We start from the raw sequence: 20,704 nt of genomic DNA on the forward strand, positions 1-20,704 counted from the left end.
ACTAGGTATGGCTCCAACCAAGTTGTTCCAGTCTGACAATGATTAAAATTGAACCTATTAAAATTGAAGTCAATCGGAAGCAGGGAAAAGCATCTTCACTGTTTGAGGGCACAAAGGAAGATAGTTATAGTTGTTGAATGCCAATCATCTCAACTCAAGGACACCATTGTGGAGGTTTCTCAGGGCAGTGTCCCAAGGCTCAACTACTTTCATTGCTTCATCAATGAGCATTCCTTGATCAGGTCATAAATGGAGAACTTAACATGTGGATTTAGGTGCCTAATGATTTAGTTGTTCAGTTCCATTCACATCTTCACATAATGAAGCAGTCCATGCCTGTATGAAAGATCTGGACAACATTCAGGCTTCGGCTGATGTGTGGCACATATGTTATTTGCCAACCAAGTGACATCTCACCATGACATTTTTCTTGAAGTTACCACCAACATCTGGGGGATCTTGCATGACCAGAAATGTAAACAGAACAAGCACTGAAATATTGTGGTGACAATGATAGGTTAAAGGCTGAGAACTCTGCAGTGAGTCATCTTCAGACGCCCAAGAGCCTTTCTACCATCTACAAGACACAAATAGGGAATTTGATGGAATATTGCCAATAAAATTTAACACCATCCTTTAAATCAGAATTTTAACAAAGACTCTGTACTGCTGCAGTACATCAAAGAGCCAATGACGCTACTGTGAGAAGAGGAATTTCTCCAAGAAAACGCTCCAGTTCAAACTAGCCATTTAGCTTATTTCTCTTTGTGGAATCTTGTGCAATTTTATTTCTCCTAGATAAGTACATTTTCAATTCAAAGGTTCTTCCTAAAAGGTTTAATATCTTGTTCGACACATTTTTCTCTTGGCAGCTTATATTTCATCTCTCTGGAACTGCTGGAATGTCAATGTCAGTTCACAAGACCCTAAAGTAACCCCATAAAGTTTACTGGGAGTTATATTGGCAAGGCAAAGTTTCACATTCAACCAGACCTTCTGGAGTCATTGTTCTTGATGAATCCAAAGCCTTGCCTCCCAATAAAGCAATTGAGCTACTTTGGAAATTGACTAACCCAGAGCAGCACGGTGGCACAGTGGTTATCACTGCTGCCTCACAGCACCAAGGATCCAGGTTTGATTCCTGCTTAGGATAACTGTCTGTGCGGAGTTTATATGTTCTCCCCGTGTCTGCGTGGGTTTCCTTCGGGTGCTCCGGTTTCCTCCCATAGTCCAAAAGACATGCTGGTTAGGCGCACTGGCTATGCTTAAATTCTTCCTCAGTGAATCCGAACAGGCGCTGGAGTATGGTGACCTCATTACGGTGTTAATGTAAGCCTACTTGTGACACTAATAAATAAAGTTTTAAGTTTTTAAAAAAGTTATTGTTTATGTCAGTGAAGTGGTGCTATACGGAAATAGTATGTTGCTGGTCAAAGATGATAATCTATGAAACATAATTAAAAGAGAAACCTGTGTGCGTTTGCTGAATTACCATCAGCTCCCTTAACCCCCATTTTTTCCATCACTTATGCATCTTCAACTTTCCATCACTGTAGTGCAATTATTATTCCATTTACACTTCACAGGCTAATCTGGCCATCTCAAATTTCATTCAAACATTTCATCTTTCTTTCATAAAACTAGGTATGATTTGAAGTACATCCCCACAAAACACCTGAAAAGTTTGTGTTTCATTAATATGCAAATATCTGGAGTTATTGATGCTAACTTTTTTTATTCATTCACAGGATTTGAGCAGCACTGGTAAGGCCATCATTTATTACTCAACCCCTACTGCACTCAAGAAGATGGTGATGGTAAGCTACCCTTTTTGAAAACACTGAGTGTTTATAGTGTGAATGTAAGCCTACTTGTGACTAATAAATAAACTTTAAACTTTAGTTTCATGATTATTACTGATAATGTTTTTATTCCAGATTTATTAATTGAGCTCACGTTTCTGGATTATTAGTATTCGGATCTTGAGATCCGGGCCTCCAGATTACTAGCCCAGTTACATACTCATCATGCTTCCGTAGTTTTGTGATTTAGGATTTTCTCACCCATGTGACAACAACATTAAGGGCTGACTTTTTCATAGTTCCTGGCCTCCACAAACCAAACCAGTAAAGATAGATAAGCGCAAATAGAACTGCACCTGCAACCTCCAATCATAGTTTGAACTTTTAGGAGGTCCTTTTCTACCTCATCCAAGTTAGATTCTTCGCAATTTCAGTCTAACAACAGGAATCAAATAGTTGAACAGTGGAAGAAAATGCAGAGTAGAAAAACAAAGCACACAATCTAGGACTTCACTATGGTCTAGTATCAATAGGCGTTTTATTTTTAAATCATGTTGTTGGTTCATTCTCTGATTTTTTTTAATATGTGCTAAAGATAGTGCACATTTATCATAAAACTTGACAAATGTCTGTGAATCAATTGTTCTCAGCACTGCTTCACAGTATGTATACTGTACGGCAACAGGATTTATCACATCCATGAATTTAGTTAACAAATAGTTATGTTAGTTTAACCTAGGTAGTTAGGTACATTTCATTAAATTGTGAATGCATTGTCAGATAACTGTTTATACTTACTGCACAATCAAAATTTCTTTCAGAATTTCAAAATTCTGAAATCAGTTAAACATGCCATTAAATTTTGATGTGTAGCCAATTGGAGTATAGTTTATCTCAATCTTGATGCTAAATCACTTTTGTTTTGAAGTAGTGATTCGTCTGGTTTCCATGGCAAATACTTTTTTTTAAAAACATGCAATTCCTGTACAAAAACCATTTTTTTCAAAAATAAATTAAACATTGTACCAGTGATAGCCACAATTTTAAATTTAGATGCTTCTATTAAATCTCATTGTTAGTTTGAGAATCATGAAGCACGTTTGTCACTGAAACCTGTTTGCATTCTAGGATTGTGTGTAACACAAGCCACATGTCAGACCAAGTTGGATCAATATTCTTAAGATAGTTTGCAGTTTAAAAATGTAACTTAAACATTAGGTCAATTTCACATCATACAAAAAGTAAATAAAAATACGCTAGCCATTTCCACCATTACAACATTTGCACATATCTAACTGGAATATGTAAAGTTATCCCTGCACAGTTTATTCCTTTAAACTTGGGGAAATGGACATAGTAAAGACAACTACAATTCAACTCATAGTTGTTTCTTAAATTGATCATAGTTGTTTCTTAAAATCGATATATCGTATTATACCAAGTAATGTTGTCCTGAACAAGTTGCATTTATTTAAATGTTAAAGCACCACACTTTAATGCTGGCTTCATGCTCAATTTTGACAGCATTTGTTCTTTCAGAGATCATTTACTCCTATTGTTTTTCATACTCTGCTGTTCAGCTTTTAAACCCCTCTTTGAGAAGTAAATATTAAACGTACTCCTCCAATTAGTATTTAGAGGAAATGCAATTACATGTACCACTATCTTGGAACAACAACCTTTGGTTATCAACTTTGACCTTTATTTGATTTTCTATTTCAATATTTGCTGTAGTAAAATACCAGCAAGTGACATTCTTTTTGGGAGTTAATAGAAATTTGCTTCTTGTATCTTTTTTTTCCATATAATCATACAGACACCATCATCACAGTCAAGACAGAATGAAGCACATGAACAAAATCAAAGCAAACTGAACTTGGGCAGAGTAAAGATTAAGGTGCTCAAACATTTGGGTACGAGCAAATTAAACGTTCCCTGCAATTACTGCAGTGTAAAGTATTTATAAACCGTAGCAGGCAGAATCCAACCCAATGTAACACTGAAAGTTCCTTTGTGAAAATTACAGAATGTAAAGTGGGAAAAATGTGCAAGTATTAAAATGATGGATGACTGACATCTTAAAGAGTAAATGAAAGGAAGGATTAAGGTCTATCATGATCAGATGCTGGTGCAGCCTCTTAGAAAAATGTTTCTGGTGGTCTATTAGTTGATTGGAGGTAGCTGCTTTTCGATGAATTGTTTGACGTCCATCATTTCCTAGTTTGAAAAGAAAACATTATTAAAATTGCTGTATCGCATATAGTTCATAGCTTTAACACAGTGGTTCCCAAAGGGTGCGGCGCGCCACACTGGTGCGGCGAGAGAGGATGGCAAGTGTGGCGGGAAGATTCAAGGACAATCAAAGAAACATTTAAACATGGTTTAAACAAGCATTGTTTTATACTTTCTGGATGTCCCATGATCATATTATAAAGTAGTTGCGTTCTATGTTATGAATCAAGCACTGTTAAGAGTTGTTTTTTTGTTTTTGAATGTATTTCTTATCAATAAAAAATTCGGTGTGGCGCAAGCAAATTTTTATTCCGAAAGTGCGGCCCAGTGAAAAAAGTTTGGGAACCACTGCTTTAATACATGGGACATTTGTGATCAGAGTAATGGTGTTTCATCTCCATCTGGAGTGTGTGCAATATAGACAGTCTTGGACAACTAACAACACAAACTACTCCCTCTGCACAACACCCTACTCATTTAGCCATGAGCCACAACATCCCCGGAATCCAAGCTCAACAAACTGCCTTTGGCTCCCTGACCTGCATCATTCCTAGTTCAAGCAACCTAGTGTGAAGATATACTACTTTTACAAGAACCCTCCAGTCATGACTCTCAACTTATATAATATGGGAATATCCACCACCGCGTGTGTGAGACTAAACACAAATATTCAAGTGAACACTTAATCACATAGGAGCTTCATTACATATAAATGTACTCTTATAATATCCATAAATGGCCATTAAAATAAAATTCATAGCTGAGTAGAACTGCCCAACTGCCAATGAATGGTGTTTTGACAGGTACACAACACAAAACCATACTTCTGAGGAGCTACACTTCCAGCTCAAATTATTTCTATGAGTAATCTGCTCATTATATCAGATTTGGAAAGTTATGTTTTTTTCCGCATGATGCTTGACAGTCAATTAACTTTTAAATTGCTAACTTCCAGAAGTGGTGAGGGGTGGGGCTAAAAGGGTTAAGGATACAAATCCATGCTGGGTTATCATTTCATAATCGTACCAGCCTCTGGTACCACAAGTGGTATTCCTCACATTAGCTTTGTAATGAGTTTCAGACACTGTTTGGTCATGGGAAGATATAATAGTTGATCCCGATTCCAAGAAATGCTTATGCATATACATTTTCTGAATTTCTCCCAAACCAACTACGAGCAGCAGAATCCTGGTACATTTTCCTTTCAAAATCCGTCAGTGTAGAGACCAACTAGACTAGAGCTTCCACCACCACTGGCCAAGAACAACTAACTTGGCATAGACGAAGGATTAAATTTGGAACCTTTTTAGTCTCAAGTCTGCACCATACTGGATGACACATTTAATCACTGAAGCATTGGAGGAGCTTGCTTAATTTCTTTGTGACTTGAGGGGCAAAGGAAGGGCAAGAAAAAAAACACAAAAGAATGACATGTTTCAAAAAAAAAATGTCTTTAACATGGCTTCAAGTTGAAGTTAACAAAAAACTACAATACTATTCTTTCAACAGCAATCAGATGACTTTTCCATGCATTGGATTATTATTTCTAAAAATTTATATATTTTAAAATATTGTAGTCATGATTGTAACAACTCAAATTCAACACAACTTATCAAAACAATAACCTTGATTTTTCAGGAATACATTCAGCTTCTAATATTTCAAATTACATAACTGCTGACCTGGGGAGACGAACCGTGCATCATGCCTGCATAGGACTTGAAAATGACATTGTCTGGATTGATGATGGTTTTTACTTTATCAGCAGTGAGACGACCGAACATTAGAGGTACAAGAGAGTCAGCCTCTCCATGACATTGAAGAGCATGAATATCTTTGTTTGGACTGTTGGCAGCTGCCTTTAAAAAAAAATGACAATAACTTGTAGAACCTATATTGATCCACAGTTTAATAGAAATGAATAGTAAGAAGAAAGGTAATTTTTAGAAGTGGTGACAATTCTGGAAAAAAATATGTTACAGTACTTTAATCGGTTCTAAATTATGGCACCCCTTTTACTCAGCAGAAATCTATTTTCAGCTAACATATAGATTAAAATACCTAAACCTCATGTATTCTTTCTACTAGTAGAAGAAGCTCAAGGGCAGTAACTTTGCAATCTGACAGGAAAAAATTCATTAGTAACAGTCTTTTCCCTCTGCTGTGCATTGATTTTGTTTGGTACAGTGCAAAACTGTTTTGTTAGTACTCACATTTCAAGTATGCACATGCAAAAAAGCAAATCCCATTGGGTTACTCAGACAATCACAGATGGATAAACGTTGGCACAAGTTTAACCAAATTAGATAAAATGTTAGCAAATAATCTTGTTTAATAAAACAGCCTAAGCTCTAAAAAAGAGGCACAATCAATGTTTTATAACTAAAAATATGAATATTCTTGTGAGCTTGTAGGTACAAAAGAAATGAATAATCATTGTCACCAGTGACTTTAGTTTCTTTCAACTTTAAATATTCACAATATAATTAAGAATGGATACACAGCCTAGTTATAAACCATGTATTATGTGCTAATGGAAGCTTCTGATAGCATAATGAATAATTAATTGAATGTTTTGCACAAAGATACAGTTAAAACACATGCAAATTTTAAAATCAGAACCTGGAAAACAAAAGATAAAAAGAAAACCATGCTGCAGAATGGTCCAGATGGATGTAGAATATAGGTGAAATCTAAACCTACCCAAAGTTGCAATAACAATAAAGCACATCTTTTGTCCAATGATGGTTTTTAATTGCTTCCCAGCTTATTAACTATGTTTATATGATTCAGTAACATCATTTAGAAATTATCATTGCCTGATAGAAGTTAAACATAAAATTTTCTGATTCATGCAAAAGAAGTCATTCATATTCAGGACAAAAAAACCCCTACATTTATCATTTAAAAAATCAGTTTAAAATGTGGCTCAATTGGTAGCATTCTTCCTCAGAGTCAAAACATTGTAGGTTCTAGACTAGAGCATTAAAACTTAATCTGACATTCTAGCAAAGGTTTGAGAGGGTGCTGCACTATCAGAGGAGCCACCTTTCAAATGAAATGCTAAAGCTAGTCTCTCCTCCCTGGGAGATGTTAAAGATTCCACGGTACTTTTTTTTGAAGAGGACAGGAGGCATCTAAAATTAAAAATCAACAGAAGATACTTTTCATAAATTGTCAAGAGGAGCACAGATTTTAATATCAAGAACTAACATTAAAAACAGGTAGTTGTAGTGACAGGAATTCACTAGAAAAGTCAGGAAAACCAAAAATGTTACTTAAATTAATGAATTTGAGCAGAGGTGAGAAACATTTACTGACTACACAAGGAAAAATTATTGTGAAGTCCAAATTTGTATGTCAAACAACATATTTTAGGCTCAAGAATAATAAGTTATTAGAAAAAGAATTCACAAAATTTGCAAGCATTAACCAGCATTGCTGAAGTTACACAACAGGGCTTTTTTTTCTAAACTAACATTCCCAAAACAGACTAATTGAGTTCCTAATGTAGTGAGAGTCAACTGTATATTGAAAATAGTACTTCCAAATTTAAAAAACATAAATTGAAATAAATTGCAAGACTGAAGAAATGGTCATGAAGAAAATGCTATTTATCAAATTTGATGAGGGAAAAAAAATCCTTTCTTACCACAATGCTAATAATTATCACGCTATTTACAGCTGGCTTTCATGTTAGCATTGGTTAGTCATCTAACCAAAAATCTCAACTTTCTGCGCAGTAGAGTGGAATGTATTATCATGTTCTCGAAAAACAGGGTAATAAATTTACATTTGCTTCTCTAATAGATACAATACCACTATCACTTCCTCTTTTGTTTTACTCCAAGCAACAAGTCCACTTTCTTAATCACATTGCAGCTAATGGTGATGTGGTACTAAGTATTCAAGTAGATTTTCTTGTAAAAATAGAAACTGACAGAAGGAAAGGTTGGGTTAAATCAAAATAGAAAAGAAAATATGGCAATATATAACACATTGTTTAGTTTTGTAGAAGCTGAGCTAGCTAGTTCTCATTGCTAGTACCTTTGTAATGGTTTCTCATTCTACAGTCTATAGTCTGATATATCCAGTACTAAAAGTATGGTAATGTGGTTTTCACTTCATGCCTCTCATGTATTAATAAGATGACCAATAATATTAGTTGCATTTTAATTATGTAGAACTTGGAAGAGATGGAAGCGGAAAAGTACCAGTCGCAAATTTAGGAAACATTTAGCAATGCTCAATTTCAATTATTTTTATAACAACAAAGTAACACTTTGTTCCTTTACAAAACAGTTTGAGTTCTTGAATTATAAATTTGTATCATTTCTGTTATTGCTAGCTACAACAATGAGACATCTCTCAAACATTTATGACAAATCAAACATGCTTGTGATGAAATACAAACCATGGATATTTTGAAACATAAAGGCCATGCAATTATTAGTTGCCAAAAGACATTTCATATTTTACCATATACAACAATTACTTATATAAATATAATGCCTTTAACATATAATGAAATGTCCCAAAGTGTTTCATAGGAGCATTATAAAATACATGACATTGGGCCATGAGATGATTAGGTCAGATAACCAAAGGTTTGCTCATAGATGTAGGTTTTAAAGGAGGCAAGCAAGGTAGAGAGGTGCATGGAGGGAATTCCAGAGCTTGGGATCTAGGCAAGTGAAGATACAGCTGATAAGGAATACACTACCCAAGTGGCCAGAACTAAAAGGCGGCAGAGATTTGTGGGGCTGGAGGAGAACAGAGATAGGGAGAGGCAAGACTTGAGGAATTTGAAAACAAGAATGAGAATTTCAAAATCAAGCTGTTGCTTGACTGAAAGCCAATGTAGATCAGTGAGTACGTGGATGATAGGGTAATGGGACATGTTGCAGCAGAATTGTGGATGGCCATTTTTATAGAGGGTAGAATATAGGAGACCAGCCTGGTATGCATTGGAATTGCTGAGTCTGTGAGGGCATGGGTGAGGGCTTCAGCAGCAGATGAGCTGAGTTGGGGGACAAAGTCAAGTGACGTTATGGAAGTAAAAAGATAGTCTTTGAGACATCACACATATGAAGTCAGAAGCTCAACTTGGCATCAAATGTGATGACAAGTTTATTTCTTGCCGTTGCTTGGACTGCACCACACCTGCAGCCTGAATGGTCTTGATGACCCCACTGATTTTGGGTGGCTGCACAAACTGTTTATGATGGTGGCTGCTGAATGTTTTTGCTCACTGAGTAACAACATTAAGCAATGTGGAGGATTATTTTGTTTGTACCTCTGGAAAAGAGCTTCGAAGTGGAAGCCAACAGCTAAGGCCAATCACTCCTCCAAGTTTCTGATGCGTTGTTAGAGCAGTGTACAATGACAGAGCTCCTCCCTATAAATAAATTGCAGTAAGAATTAGATCACTGTTAAACTTCATCAGAAAAAAACTATTTGTATTAATATTTTACAGCTGAAGCCCCATTTAGTTAAAATACCTTCAACTTTCATAAAATTTGCTGGCTATTACTTTGTTGACCCATGGCTGCAATGGTCAATAAATATGTAATAGAGAATAATTCTAAATTTCATTATAAATTCACACATTTAAATACCATCTTAAAAATATGGTCTAATCTTAAAGCAAACAATTGATAATGATAAATTTCCTTTTCATTGCTTTGATTACAAGCAATATTTACAAGCTTGCGATTAATGTGCCTAATGCAATTTGCAGCTAGATTTTACATATTTTACCCCATCTGGTTAGTGGTCCTGAAAGTTCAGGGGCATTATTTGATAACCTTTGGATCATATCCACACTGTTACTTTGACAACGTTTGTGGTTTTGCATGTGTTTTACAAAGCACACAGCAAGGGTAAAAATTGCAGGTTGATAAAAATTGACAGAATCCCTAATACTGTACACTTCTGATGACATTTTCTTCCCAGAGACATTTACATGCAAATATACATGCTTCCAAAAATTTATTAAAACAGCAACATTGTTAGAGAAAGCTTCTGCAGAAGGAAACGTCTGCAAGGATCGTGTTCAGCAACCTGCACTGGGAGTCAACTTTACAATGGACAAGTGGTATTTACATAGTGTATTTAGTTAAGAAAAAGCATTCGAATACACTCCACGGGAGGTCTAATCAACAACAAATTGCATTTTTATTGCACTTTTAATGTAGCATAATTTCCCAAATGCTTCACAAACCAAAAATGGCACCAAAGAAGATATTAAGAAGTCTCACAACACCAGGTTAAAGTCCAACAGGTTTATTTGGAATCACGAGCTTTCGGAGCGCTGCTCCTTCATCAGGTGAGTGATGAAGTAGCAGCACTTCAAAAGCTCGTGATTCCAAATAAACCTGTTGGACTTTAACCTGGCGTTGTGAGACTTCTTACTGTGCCCACCCCAGTCCAACGCAGGCATCTCCACATCACAAAAGATATTAGGTCAAAGAGGTCATTTTTTTAAAAAAAGAGGGCCCTACAAATGGAAAGGATATTGAGGACTTCAGAGAGTGATTCTCTTTAGGTGCTAGCAGCTGGCGCCACAGCTGTCAATGGTGCTCTGGATACTAGGATTGAAAGAAAGCCTTTGGGAGAGGCTGTAATAGTCTTTGAATGTGTTGTTGTCTCCCAAATCCGTGTCCATCATTCCCAGAACTCTTATGTTTGAAACCTTCCAAAAATGGATTACATCCCTGCCACATTACTGAAACAGTTTGTCAAAGTCATAAATGGCATCCTGCGACTTCCTTCCCAACCCGTCTGCAGCCTTTAACAATTGTCCATGCCATTCTCCTTCAATGCCTCTCCACAGACATCCAGCTGGATGGGAATGCTCTTATCTGGTTCCACTCTCATCTTGTTTAATTACAGCCAGAGAATAACCTGGCTTCTTTTTCTACTCTTGCATCGTTACCTCTGCTGACCCCGAGGATCTATCCTTGCTCCCTCCTCCATACTGCCCCTCAGTGACATCATTCAAATACAGTGCATCAGTTTCCACATCTACACTGATGACACCCAGCTCTACTTTGCTCGACCCCTCCACTGTTTGTAAGTTGTCAGGCTGCTTGTTTGACATCAGTCACTGGATGAGCAGTAATTTCCCCCAACTAAATATTTGGAAGACTGAAGCCATCTTCAGTTCCCATTATAAACTTTAATCCATAACCACCGACTTCATCCCTTTCCCTGGCAATTGCCTGAGGCAGAAATAGACTGTTCACATAATTCGAGTCACATTTAACCACAGACGAGCTTCCAACCCCACATCCAGCCATTACAAAGACTACCTCTTTCCATCTCCATAAAATCGCCCGACTCCATCCCTGTCTCAGCTCATTCTGATCCATTTCTGCACTCTCTCTAGACTTAATTATTCCTGGCTGGTCGCCCACATTCTACACTCTGAAAATTGAAGTCATCCAAAACTTTGCTGCCTGTATCCTAACTCTTAAAATATCTTAGTCATCACCCCCGTTTGCACTCCTGGTTAAGCAGTACCTCAATTTTTAAATTTGCATGCTTGTTTTCAAATCTCTCCATGACTGCACACCTCCCCTCTCCTCCAGCCCCACAATCTCTGTAACTTCCATCAGTCCCACAGCTCTTCAAGGTATCTCTGGACCATCTTCAATTTTAATTGCTCCACTATCAGTGGCCTTTAGCTACCAAGGCCATAAAGCCCTGGAATTCCCTATGACAACCTTGGATCCAAAAGCATTGCAGTAAGAAATATTTGTAATTTCTTTAAAAAGAAAGAATGCTTGAAAATGACTTAAGAGTTTAGATCAGTAGTAAAGGGATCTTTTTTTGAATAGTAAGAAGTACTGGTCCATGTGACCTGGCAGCCCTTGACCCAGAAGCAGTACCATAGGAAGGAAGTTAAGAAAGAAGCCTTTCGGGTTGGCAGACACAAAGCAGAACTACAAGCAGAGGAGCTGGAGGATGAAGGCAATCAGTGTACAGATGTAGACACAAAGAGAAAGCAGACAGATATAAAGAGGAACGTGGAAATTCTTGCTAAAGAGAAACAAAAACACTCAGGGAGAGGTCAGTTTTTCTGTTTGTCAGAAAACAAGATAGGAACTCTTGTAAGTTCTGCATGAGCTGGATAAAAAGGTCTGGAAGGCTGAGCAAATAGCTCAGAGATACTAAAGAAGAAGTCTGTTTTGAGTTAAAGCTCCCAAAATCTTATGACTTTAGTCACTGAGCATCTTGCACAAAACATTTTTGGTCCCTAACCGGATTTTATTGAAAACATGGGGGTCTGGCCTATGGATCATAACAGCATCTACACCCTTCTGGTGTCATTCCACATCCTTTTACAGTGAAAATAGGATTCAACAAAAATGTCTGCAACAATGGAGAAATGTATCCAGATCTAGCAAATTTGATGTTCAGATACAGGCTTTGGCCTCCCTTACCTGCCTTTTAGACTTAGTATAAGCCTTTTCTATGCATGTTTTAGTTTCCAGGGTCAATGATAGAACTCATCATCAAGATGCTGGGTTGTAAGCGGAAGTAAAAATTTAGATTTTAACATACACCCACACACAGAAATGACATGAGGCTGTAGACAGCTCCTGGCCTCATGCTGTTCTTTTTCTTTTCTAGCAATAATTAGCTTTTGTAATAACAAAGCTACTTGGGATCTCACACCTGTCAAAAGTCACCAGGCAATTCATAGCAGTATATTTTTACAGATCAGTAACTTTAGAGAAAAGTGCAAGGTCATTTAGCTCTTGCACTGCCCAATTCCTCAAAAAATTCTCATCAACCCATAGTCTGAGGAGAATTGCTACCTCCTACTCCTTTTAGATCTATCAGCTTTGCTTGATTTGCGGTGTCATTAACACTTTATACTGAATGTATTGACAGGAGAAATTGTGCAAAATAAATTTTAAAAATGAACATTGCTAATGTTATTAAATTAGACAATGATATCACAATAGGGAGGGTTCTGTAAATATCCCTGGTTGGTATTTCGAAAACATAAAACCAAAACCAATACCACAATAATACCCACAGCAACATTTAAACTTGCAACATCGAAAATGATGGGAAAACTGCTTCCCTCTCAATTCAGAGTTAGCAAATATTAGAACTTATCATGCTTTAATTTTGACAGTATTTTTTCTACAGTTCCACTATAATCTAATATTTTAGTGATAACCAGTCACTAATACTATATAGACCAACATAATTAGACATGAAAACAAAAGCAGAAAACTGTGGAAGCTGGAAATCTGAAAACAAAAAATGCTGGAAACACTCAGATCAGGCCGCATCTGTGGAGAGAAACAGAGTGAACATTTCAGGCCTAGATAATCTTTCATCACAATGTTCTTATAAAAGTAATCTCAGCCTGAAACATTAATTATGTTTCTCTCCACAGATGCTACCTGATCTGCTGAGTATTTCTAGCATTATTTGTTTTTATTCCAGTAGACATGATGCCTTGCTCACATGATACATCACCTGAGAAAATCCTCCCAAAATAATTCGGTGAGACGGTATTCCATTCTTAACTTCTAGATCTATCATTGCTTTAACTGCAAAATAAATGGAAATAAAATTAAACAAATGTATTGTATTTACTCAGTGCAGAGAAAATTATGCAATCTCCCAAGGTAAATTACACATCATTTAGATTTTGTATAAATTGTGTACTTAAAAAAGGAAAACACGGCCATCATCTTTCCCCATCCCCCCAAACAATACTGTAGGTGTTGCCATATAACTCAGCCTTTGAAGTCTCAAAAAAAACCCTCAAAGATGGGGGTCAACTTAAATGCCGAGTATGAAAGTGAACAGCCAGCATGGATGTGGGTGGCCACCATTTTAAAATGTCATCAGCATCCAACACAAAAATGGACATGTCTTAAACGCTTGCACATCTTCTCAACACAGCCTTCTTGCCTGCTTGATGCCTTGTGCTCAGTTATAAGGCATTAGTAAGCATAATGTGTATTTGTGGAATGAAAAATTGAGGTTGACTATAATATGAGTATATCATGTCATGGCTGAAAAGGGGGTTGATTTGTATGCTGAGTACATGCAAATCTTAATTATTAGGTCTGGAAAGTGGAGTTGCCTTATATACCTGTTGACTATAAGTTGACTTATAAGCCACAGTTGTACCCTTGACCTCCAGATCCTCAAAAACAGTTGCCCATCTTTAGTCTCTCCAAGTTAATTTAATTTGCTGTTAGCTCCCAAATCCATGCTCATCTTTTCCACAACTCCCCATTTCAATAGCTCTAATCAGTATGTGCTCCTGCCATAGCACGGAAACATCTTTTCTCCAAAAGGCACAAATGGAATCTTTGACGGTACCAATCACACCATTCCCACCAATGCCTCATCTCTATAGGAAAGGGGGACTGCACTCATTTGTTAAACACTTCCTTTCTTTCCTGACAATAGCCAAAACATCTGCAGCAATGGGTTTTCTTCTCACCCCCCCACCAAGTTATCTCCTCTTCTACATTCTGCCATAGCGATATTATCCACTGAGACACATGCACTGTCAACCGTGCTCCACCTCAACATCATTCCTCCCAATTCCTCCACTGTCTTGTTAAATTGTTACATCTAGATTTGTTGAGCGGTGTTCTCCCAAACCCAGGCCTATTTATCTTCATCGGGGTGTCTCAGTCCTCATTCCAGATTTTCTTGTCCCAAATTGAGATGGAATGGAGGATGGAGAGAAAAAAGAAATGGTGTCTGCGTGTCCATCTACTGCCTTTGTCTCCTACTCTGCTGATGTCTCCCATGGACTTGGGAAGTGAGGGCACCAAGTAAAGTCACCTGCCTCATTAAGGGGGCATATTGAGCCCACTGGGAAGCTCATTGTGAGCTCACCTTCTGATTTCCTGGGATTTTCACGGGGTAACAGGTGACAACTGTTAGGAGCTCTCTAAAGCTGACTAGCTGCATCTGACAGGAACAGGGATGACAGCGCTCAGACAGTTTTATTTGATGCAAAATGTAAAGCTTGGACAATAAAAAACTGCTGAGCAGCAATGACATTTTAATAATCAACCTTTGCCTATCCTATCCCAGGTCCCAGCTCTCCATTTTGCCCTGGTCACTTTGAACATGAAGATCATCTCTTTTATATAAAGACCATGCACAGGCAGTAACTTTCAGGCTAGAATGTGGCCAGTTTCCCAGATGTTCTGCCTCTATTGCTGACCCCCGGCCAGTGAGTGGGTGGTAGAACAGTGTCAAGGGTCATTAAGCCCTGGCCTCAAGAAAATTGTGCTTCATGGCAGGCTGGAGATGGAGGCAAGAATGCAAAATGGGATCAGACTCCCTTCCCAATTCCTGCCTTGGATGAGAAAATCTGCCCCAAGACCCTGGTTCATCCCTTGCTCAGCTCTCACTCCTCTTGCATCACCACTATCTTTATCCACATCAGTTTCACTCCTGACCTTGGGCGCCCTCTGCAGCCACAACTCTATTTATTCCCTGCTCTACTTTGATAGGATTCCATAGAATATTTCACATCCATCCAAGAGTGCAAATGAAATCGCTGTTTAACATCTCATCTGAAAGACAGTGCAGAATTCCCTCAGTATCATACTGGAGTGGCAGCCTGGATTTTGTGCTAATGTCTCTAGGGCTGGATTTGAAACTTCTAACCCAAAGGCAAGAGTGCTACCACTGAGCCAATGCTGACATCTTGTGCCATTAAAAAACACCTTCACCCAGACAGAATAGCCAAGCAATCTAAAGACCACCCCAGCGAGCAGGTTCGTCACAAAGGAATAAATTCAAGTGGGCCACTTGGCTTTTCTTATCCTACACTTCTTAAGTGGACAAAATAAGGTGGGAAATTCAAAACTTGATGTGAAAGCCTGCCTTAAAAGATCAATGCATTATTTAGAATATAGGTATGAATAGAATATTTTATAAAAGGGTTGGATTCTATTCACTGGAGTTTCAAAGAGTGAGAGAGGATCTCATAGAAACTTATAACATTCTAACAAGGTTAGACAGGGTAGATTCAGAAAGAATGTTCCCAATGGTGGGGGATTCCAGAACTAGGGGTCATAGTTTGAGGATAACAGGTAAATCTTTTAGAACTGAGGTGAGGAAAATTTCTTCACCCAGAGGGTGGTGAATGTGTGGAATTCACTACCACAGAAGGTACTTGAGGCCAAAACGTTGTCTGATTTCCAAGAAGAAATTAAATATAGCCCTTAGGGCTAAAAGGATCAAAGGATATGGGAGGAAAGGGGAGGGGGGGGCGGGGGGGGGGGAGAAAAGTCGGGATATTGAATTCGGTGATCAGGCATGATCAAGATGAATGGTGGGGCGGGCTCGAAGGGCCGAATGGCCTACTTCTGCTTCTAGTTTCTACGTTTGCCAGATTTTAGGGACAACCATTGACACTGATCCACAAAGTGACAAGATTTGCATGCTGTTACTTTCCTGTGTGTTTGTCAACCCAGCAACTGACAACATTAGAAAGTACATTCCAGAAGAGCTTACATTACATGTGCTTCACAATTTATTTACTTTTTAAATATCTCAGGAGAACACTACAAAGTGGAGAAAGTTGCATACAGAGCAGGGAATAGGAGAATTTTAAAGAGGGTGGGTGAAAAGAAAGAAAATCAAAGGCAAAAGGTTTTAGACCTTGAAGGCAGGAGTTGGGGTGGTTTTTAAACGGAGTTGCAAAGGACAGAGCAAAGTGCCAATGAAAAAGAAAATCAACCTCAAATACTGGAGAAGAGGTGCAAGGAAATCAGGAGTTCAGGCTAGGAAGGAAGGCAAGAAGAAATTGAATTGATTGGATTCCCCGAGGACCCTGGGGATGGAAACTTACTTCATCTCTCAGTCAAATATTTTACAAGGTGAAATATTAAAGATAGGCCAACAGAGAGAAGTGGAAACTCTGAAAAACATGTAATAACAGTAACACATCTCAGAATATTAGTAAATTAAGCAGATGGTTAGATAAATGATATAAATGTTACCCAAAATGTTTTCTCAAGCAGTTAATGGATGAGGCAAAAAGTTTCAAAGCCGCCTAGCTCTTGAAAGTCTGAACATGGATTAAACTATCAACAATAACAATTTGTGACTTAATTAAGCACTAGTTGCGCAAAGTTCTCTTCTCCCATACCACTTTCTGCTGCATTTTTGATTCCTCCCTCATCCTCAATAGAATCCACAGAAAGTCCAAAGATATCAAACCTATGGGGAAAAAAAACATTTTTACTGACAAATCTGTAATGAATGAACTTGGCCTCCCTAAACTCAGATAACCCATGTTGTTCATATCTTCCTGTGAGTACCTCTTCATTTTGGTTAGTTATTATTTTGTATTCCTCAGTTCGAAGCCCATTTTGAGCTTATGGGCTTTTTTCCTCTCTTCTTACCATTTAAGTACTGTTCCATCTTTGCTTTAGACTTGGCCCTTGTGTTTTATTTCTCTGTGCTCCATTTTAAATGTTCCTGCATTTTCTTGTTACCTCAGTAAACTCTTTCTCCCTGCAAGACTTCTAGGAATTAGTTTGCACACTCTCTTTGTTAGTTTGTTTAGCCTTGTAATTTAGAGTGTTCCTCTTGTCTCGGTGAAAATTTATTTATTTGAATTTAGCCCATTCCAAGTTATCAGAGCCCCAACTTTAAATATTTTTGAACCTCAAGATTGTGTCAAAGGTCATCATTGTGGTTGCTTTCTCTTAGGATGCAATACTTTCCAATGTCTTGCTCACCAACAAATGTTGGGTGAAGAAGAGCACTAGTCTTCTATATGGCGCCGACTGTAAGTGGATACTTAGAGAATAATATTGATAATGCCCAGATGTATAGTTTTGACTACTTAAAGTGAGCATAAATGTAAAAATATTTCTGGAAAGAAATGTCCTGTATTTCAAAAGTATATCATTCATGCACATTGGGACACAGATCATAAAAGGGGCTAAATAAATGTACTACATACCAAATGTACTGCAGCAACTCGCCCAATATTGCTTTGCTGTGATCTCCCACCCCCACAATTTCTGTCATTCCTCTGGCCAGAGAGTTAGTGATGAAAGAAGAAGATATTAAGTCCAGCGGTGGGTATGTCAATCCAGAGAAGTGCTTTAAATGCTTTGAGATGTTGGATGCAGTTGTTAATACTGCACATCATCCAGGTAAGTAATGGTTATATCTTATTTCATTCTTTATTCATGGGACTTAAGTATTGTTGACAAAGCCAGCATTTGTTACCCATTCCTAATTGCCCTCGAGGAGATGGTGCTGAGTCACCTTCTTGAAGTAATACAGTCCAACTGGTGTAGGTACACTCAGTGATATTAGGAAAGAAGTTCCAAATTTTGACCTAGTGACTATGAAGGAACAGGGATACAGTTTCAAGTCAAGATAGTGTGTGGCTTAGGAGAACTAACAGGTGGTGGTGCTCCTAAGCAACTACTATTTTTCTAGGTGGTAGGCGTGGGTTTGGAAGATGCTTTCAAAGGGAGCTTGACAAGTTGCTGCACTGCATCTTTCAGATGGTGCACATTGCTGTCAGTATGTTGTGGCAGAGGGAGTGAATGTTTTAAGGTTGTGAATGGGGTGCCAATCAAGTGGCTCCTGGACAGTGTCAAGCTTTTTGAATGCTGTTAGAGCAGCACCATCCAGGCAAGTGGAAAGTACTTAATCACACTACTACCTTATGCTTCATAGATGGCTTAGGGGAGACAGGAGGCAAATTATACACCACAGAATTTCTAGCCTCTGACCTGCTCTTGTAGTCACGGTATTTATATGGTTGATCCAGTTCAATTTCTGGTCAATGGTAATCTCCAGAAGGTTGATAAGTGGGGGATTCAGCAATGGTAATGTCAAGGGCGATGGGGTTAGATTTTCTTTTGGGGGTGGTCACAGTCTAGCACTTGTGTGGAATCAATGTTACTTGTCACTTATCAGTCCAAGCCAGAATGCTATCCAGATCTTGATACATGCAGATATCGACTGCTTCAGTATCTGAGGAGTGTTCAGTGATACTGAAGCGTGCAATCATCAGGGAACATTCTTATTTTTGACTTTATGAAGGTCATTGAAGAAACAGCTGAAGATAGTTGGGCCTAGGACATTACCCTGAGGAACGCCTGCAGGTGTCCTGGGGCGGAGATGATTGGCTTTCAACAATCCGAACCATCATCCCTTGGTGCTAGGTATGACTTCAACCAGTAGAGAATCTCCTGCACCCCAACCACCACCATCACACCTCCCATCAAGTTGATAATGATGGAGTACAGCCAATTTGTATACTGCAAGCTCCCAAAAAACAGCAATGTGATTGATGGCCAGATAATCTACAGTGCACTATAATGCCAACCAACAGTTTTGTCCTCAAATCTCTGGGGAGTTGAACCCATACATTCAGGCTCAAGAGAATGCTACTAACTGAGCCAGAGCTGACACTGATGGGAATGGGAAGTTGCAAAGAGAGAGACTCATTAATAGGAGTGGACAATACTATAGCTGATGGAGTTCAACGTGGACATGTTTGATGCCATCCACTTTGAATCTAAAGGAGCAAAGCGATTTGGAAGTTCAACTACAAAATTAATTAAAAGCTAGCAGACTGATGCATAAAGCAATTAAAGAGACAAACGAAACGTTGGCCTTTATCTCAAGGGGTTTGGAATACAAAGGGGAGGAAGTTACATTTCAGTTATATACAGTCTAAGTCAGATGCCATCTGATGCACAGAGTTTATTTTTGGGTTCACCACCTCAGGAAGGACAAATTGGCTTCAAATGATCACAGCACAGAACAACAATATGATGCCAGAACTATGAGGATGAAATTATGAGCACAGATATGATAAATGTTGCTTATATTCCTTTTAGCATAGGAAACTGACAAGTGATCTGATCAGTGACTAAAATATTTGAAGTGTTTGTTGGGTAGGAGCTATTTTATCTGCTGCTAAAATTGAGGGCATATCCTTAAGTTTGAGCCAGGCTATTTAGGAATAAAATCAGGAAACACTTTTTTTTAAAAACACGGATTGTAGCAATCTGGAATTTTCTCCTGCAAAATGCTGTGGGCTTTTGGGACAACTGGAGCTTTCAAGGCGTTAAGATGGATTTTTGTTAGATGAGAACAAATGGAGCCGAGGTATAGTTCAGCTATGACCTAACTGAATGACCGAGTAGGATTGAAGGGCCAACTCTGGCTCCTAATACTCCTCCACCATGGCAACAGCAGCAAGGCATTGTAATGGCTGCTCCAGGGCAGTTTTGGACAATGGTGACCTCCAGAACATAAATGGAGGGAACTCAGGAAATGGTGGCACCCAGCCACTGAAAATCAGCAAAAGTGGGAAAATGCAAACTTATCCACTTTGGCAAGAAGAAAAAAATATACTATTTAAATAGAACAAGAATGCTGAATTCTGTAGTACAGAGGGATCTGGGTGCCCTGGTACATGAATCACAAAAGTTAGTGTGCAGGTACAGCAAGTGATTAAGAAAGCAAACAGAATATTTGTGCTTATTGCAAGGGAAAATCGAATATAAAAGTTAGGATGTTTTATTGTAGTTGCAGAGTCTCTGAGCCCACATGTCAGGTACTGCCTACAATTTTGGTCTCATTATTTGAAAAAGGATGCAACTGCATTAGAAACAGTTCAG

General features: G+C 38.3%; 1 protein-coding gene across 5 annotated transcripts in view; it reads right to left on the bottom strand.

The window, feature by feature from the left end:
- Positions 1 to 1,720: 1,720 nt before the first annotated feature.
- The window catches only part of lypla1 (lysophospholipase 1), a 46,506-nt gene continuing 27,522 nt past the window's right edge, over positions 1,721 to 20,704 (bottom strand). For 4 of the 5 annotated variants that reach the window (XM_078216173.1, XM_078216171.1, XM_078216175.1 and 1 more), the window contains exons 5-9: positions 17,194 to 17,264; positions 13,536 to 13,609; positions 9,331 to 9,432; positions 5,717 to 5,893; positions 1,721 to 4,019 (exon numbers count right to left, since the gene is read on the bottom strand). In XM_078216173.1, coding sequence (XP_078072299.1) covers positions 3,966 to 4,019; positions 5,717 to 5,893; positions 9,331 to 9,432; positions 13,536 to 13,609; positions 17,194 to 17,264 — 478 coding nt within the window. In that variant the 3' untranslated portion in view covers positions 1,721 to 3,965. The remainder of the gene's footprint in view (positions 4,020 to 5,716; positions 5,894 to 9,330; positions 9,433 to 13,535; positions 13,610 to 17,193; positions 17,265 to 20,704) is intronic. The other variant, XM_078216172.1, reaches the window with a different exon arrangement.

The sequence above is a fragment of the Mustelus asterias genome, chromosome 7 (assembly GCF_964213995.1).
Source record: "Mustelus asterias chromosome 7, sMusAst1.hap1.1, whole genome shotgun sequence".
In the NCBI taxonomy this organism is placed as follows: Eukaryota; Metazoa; Chordata; class Chondrichthyes; order Carcharhiniformes; family Triakidae; genus Mustelus; species Mustelus asterias.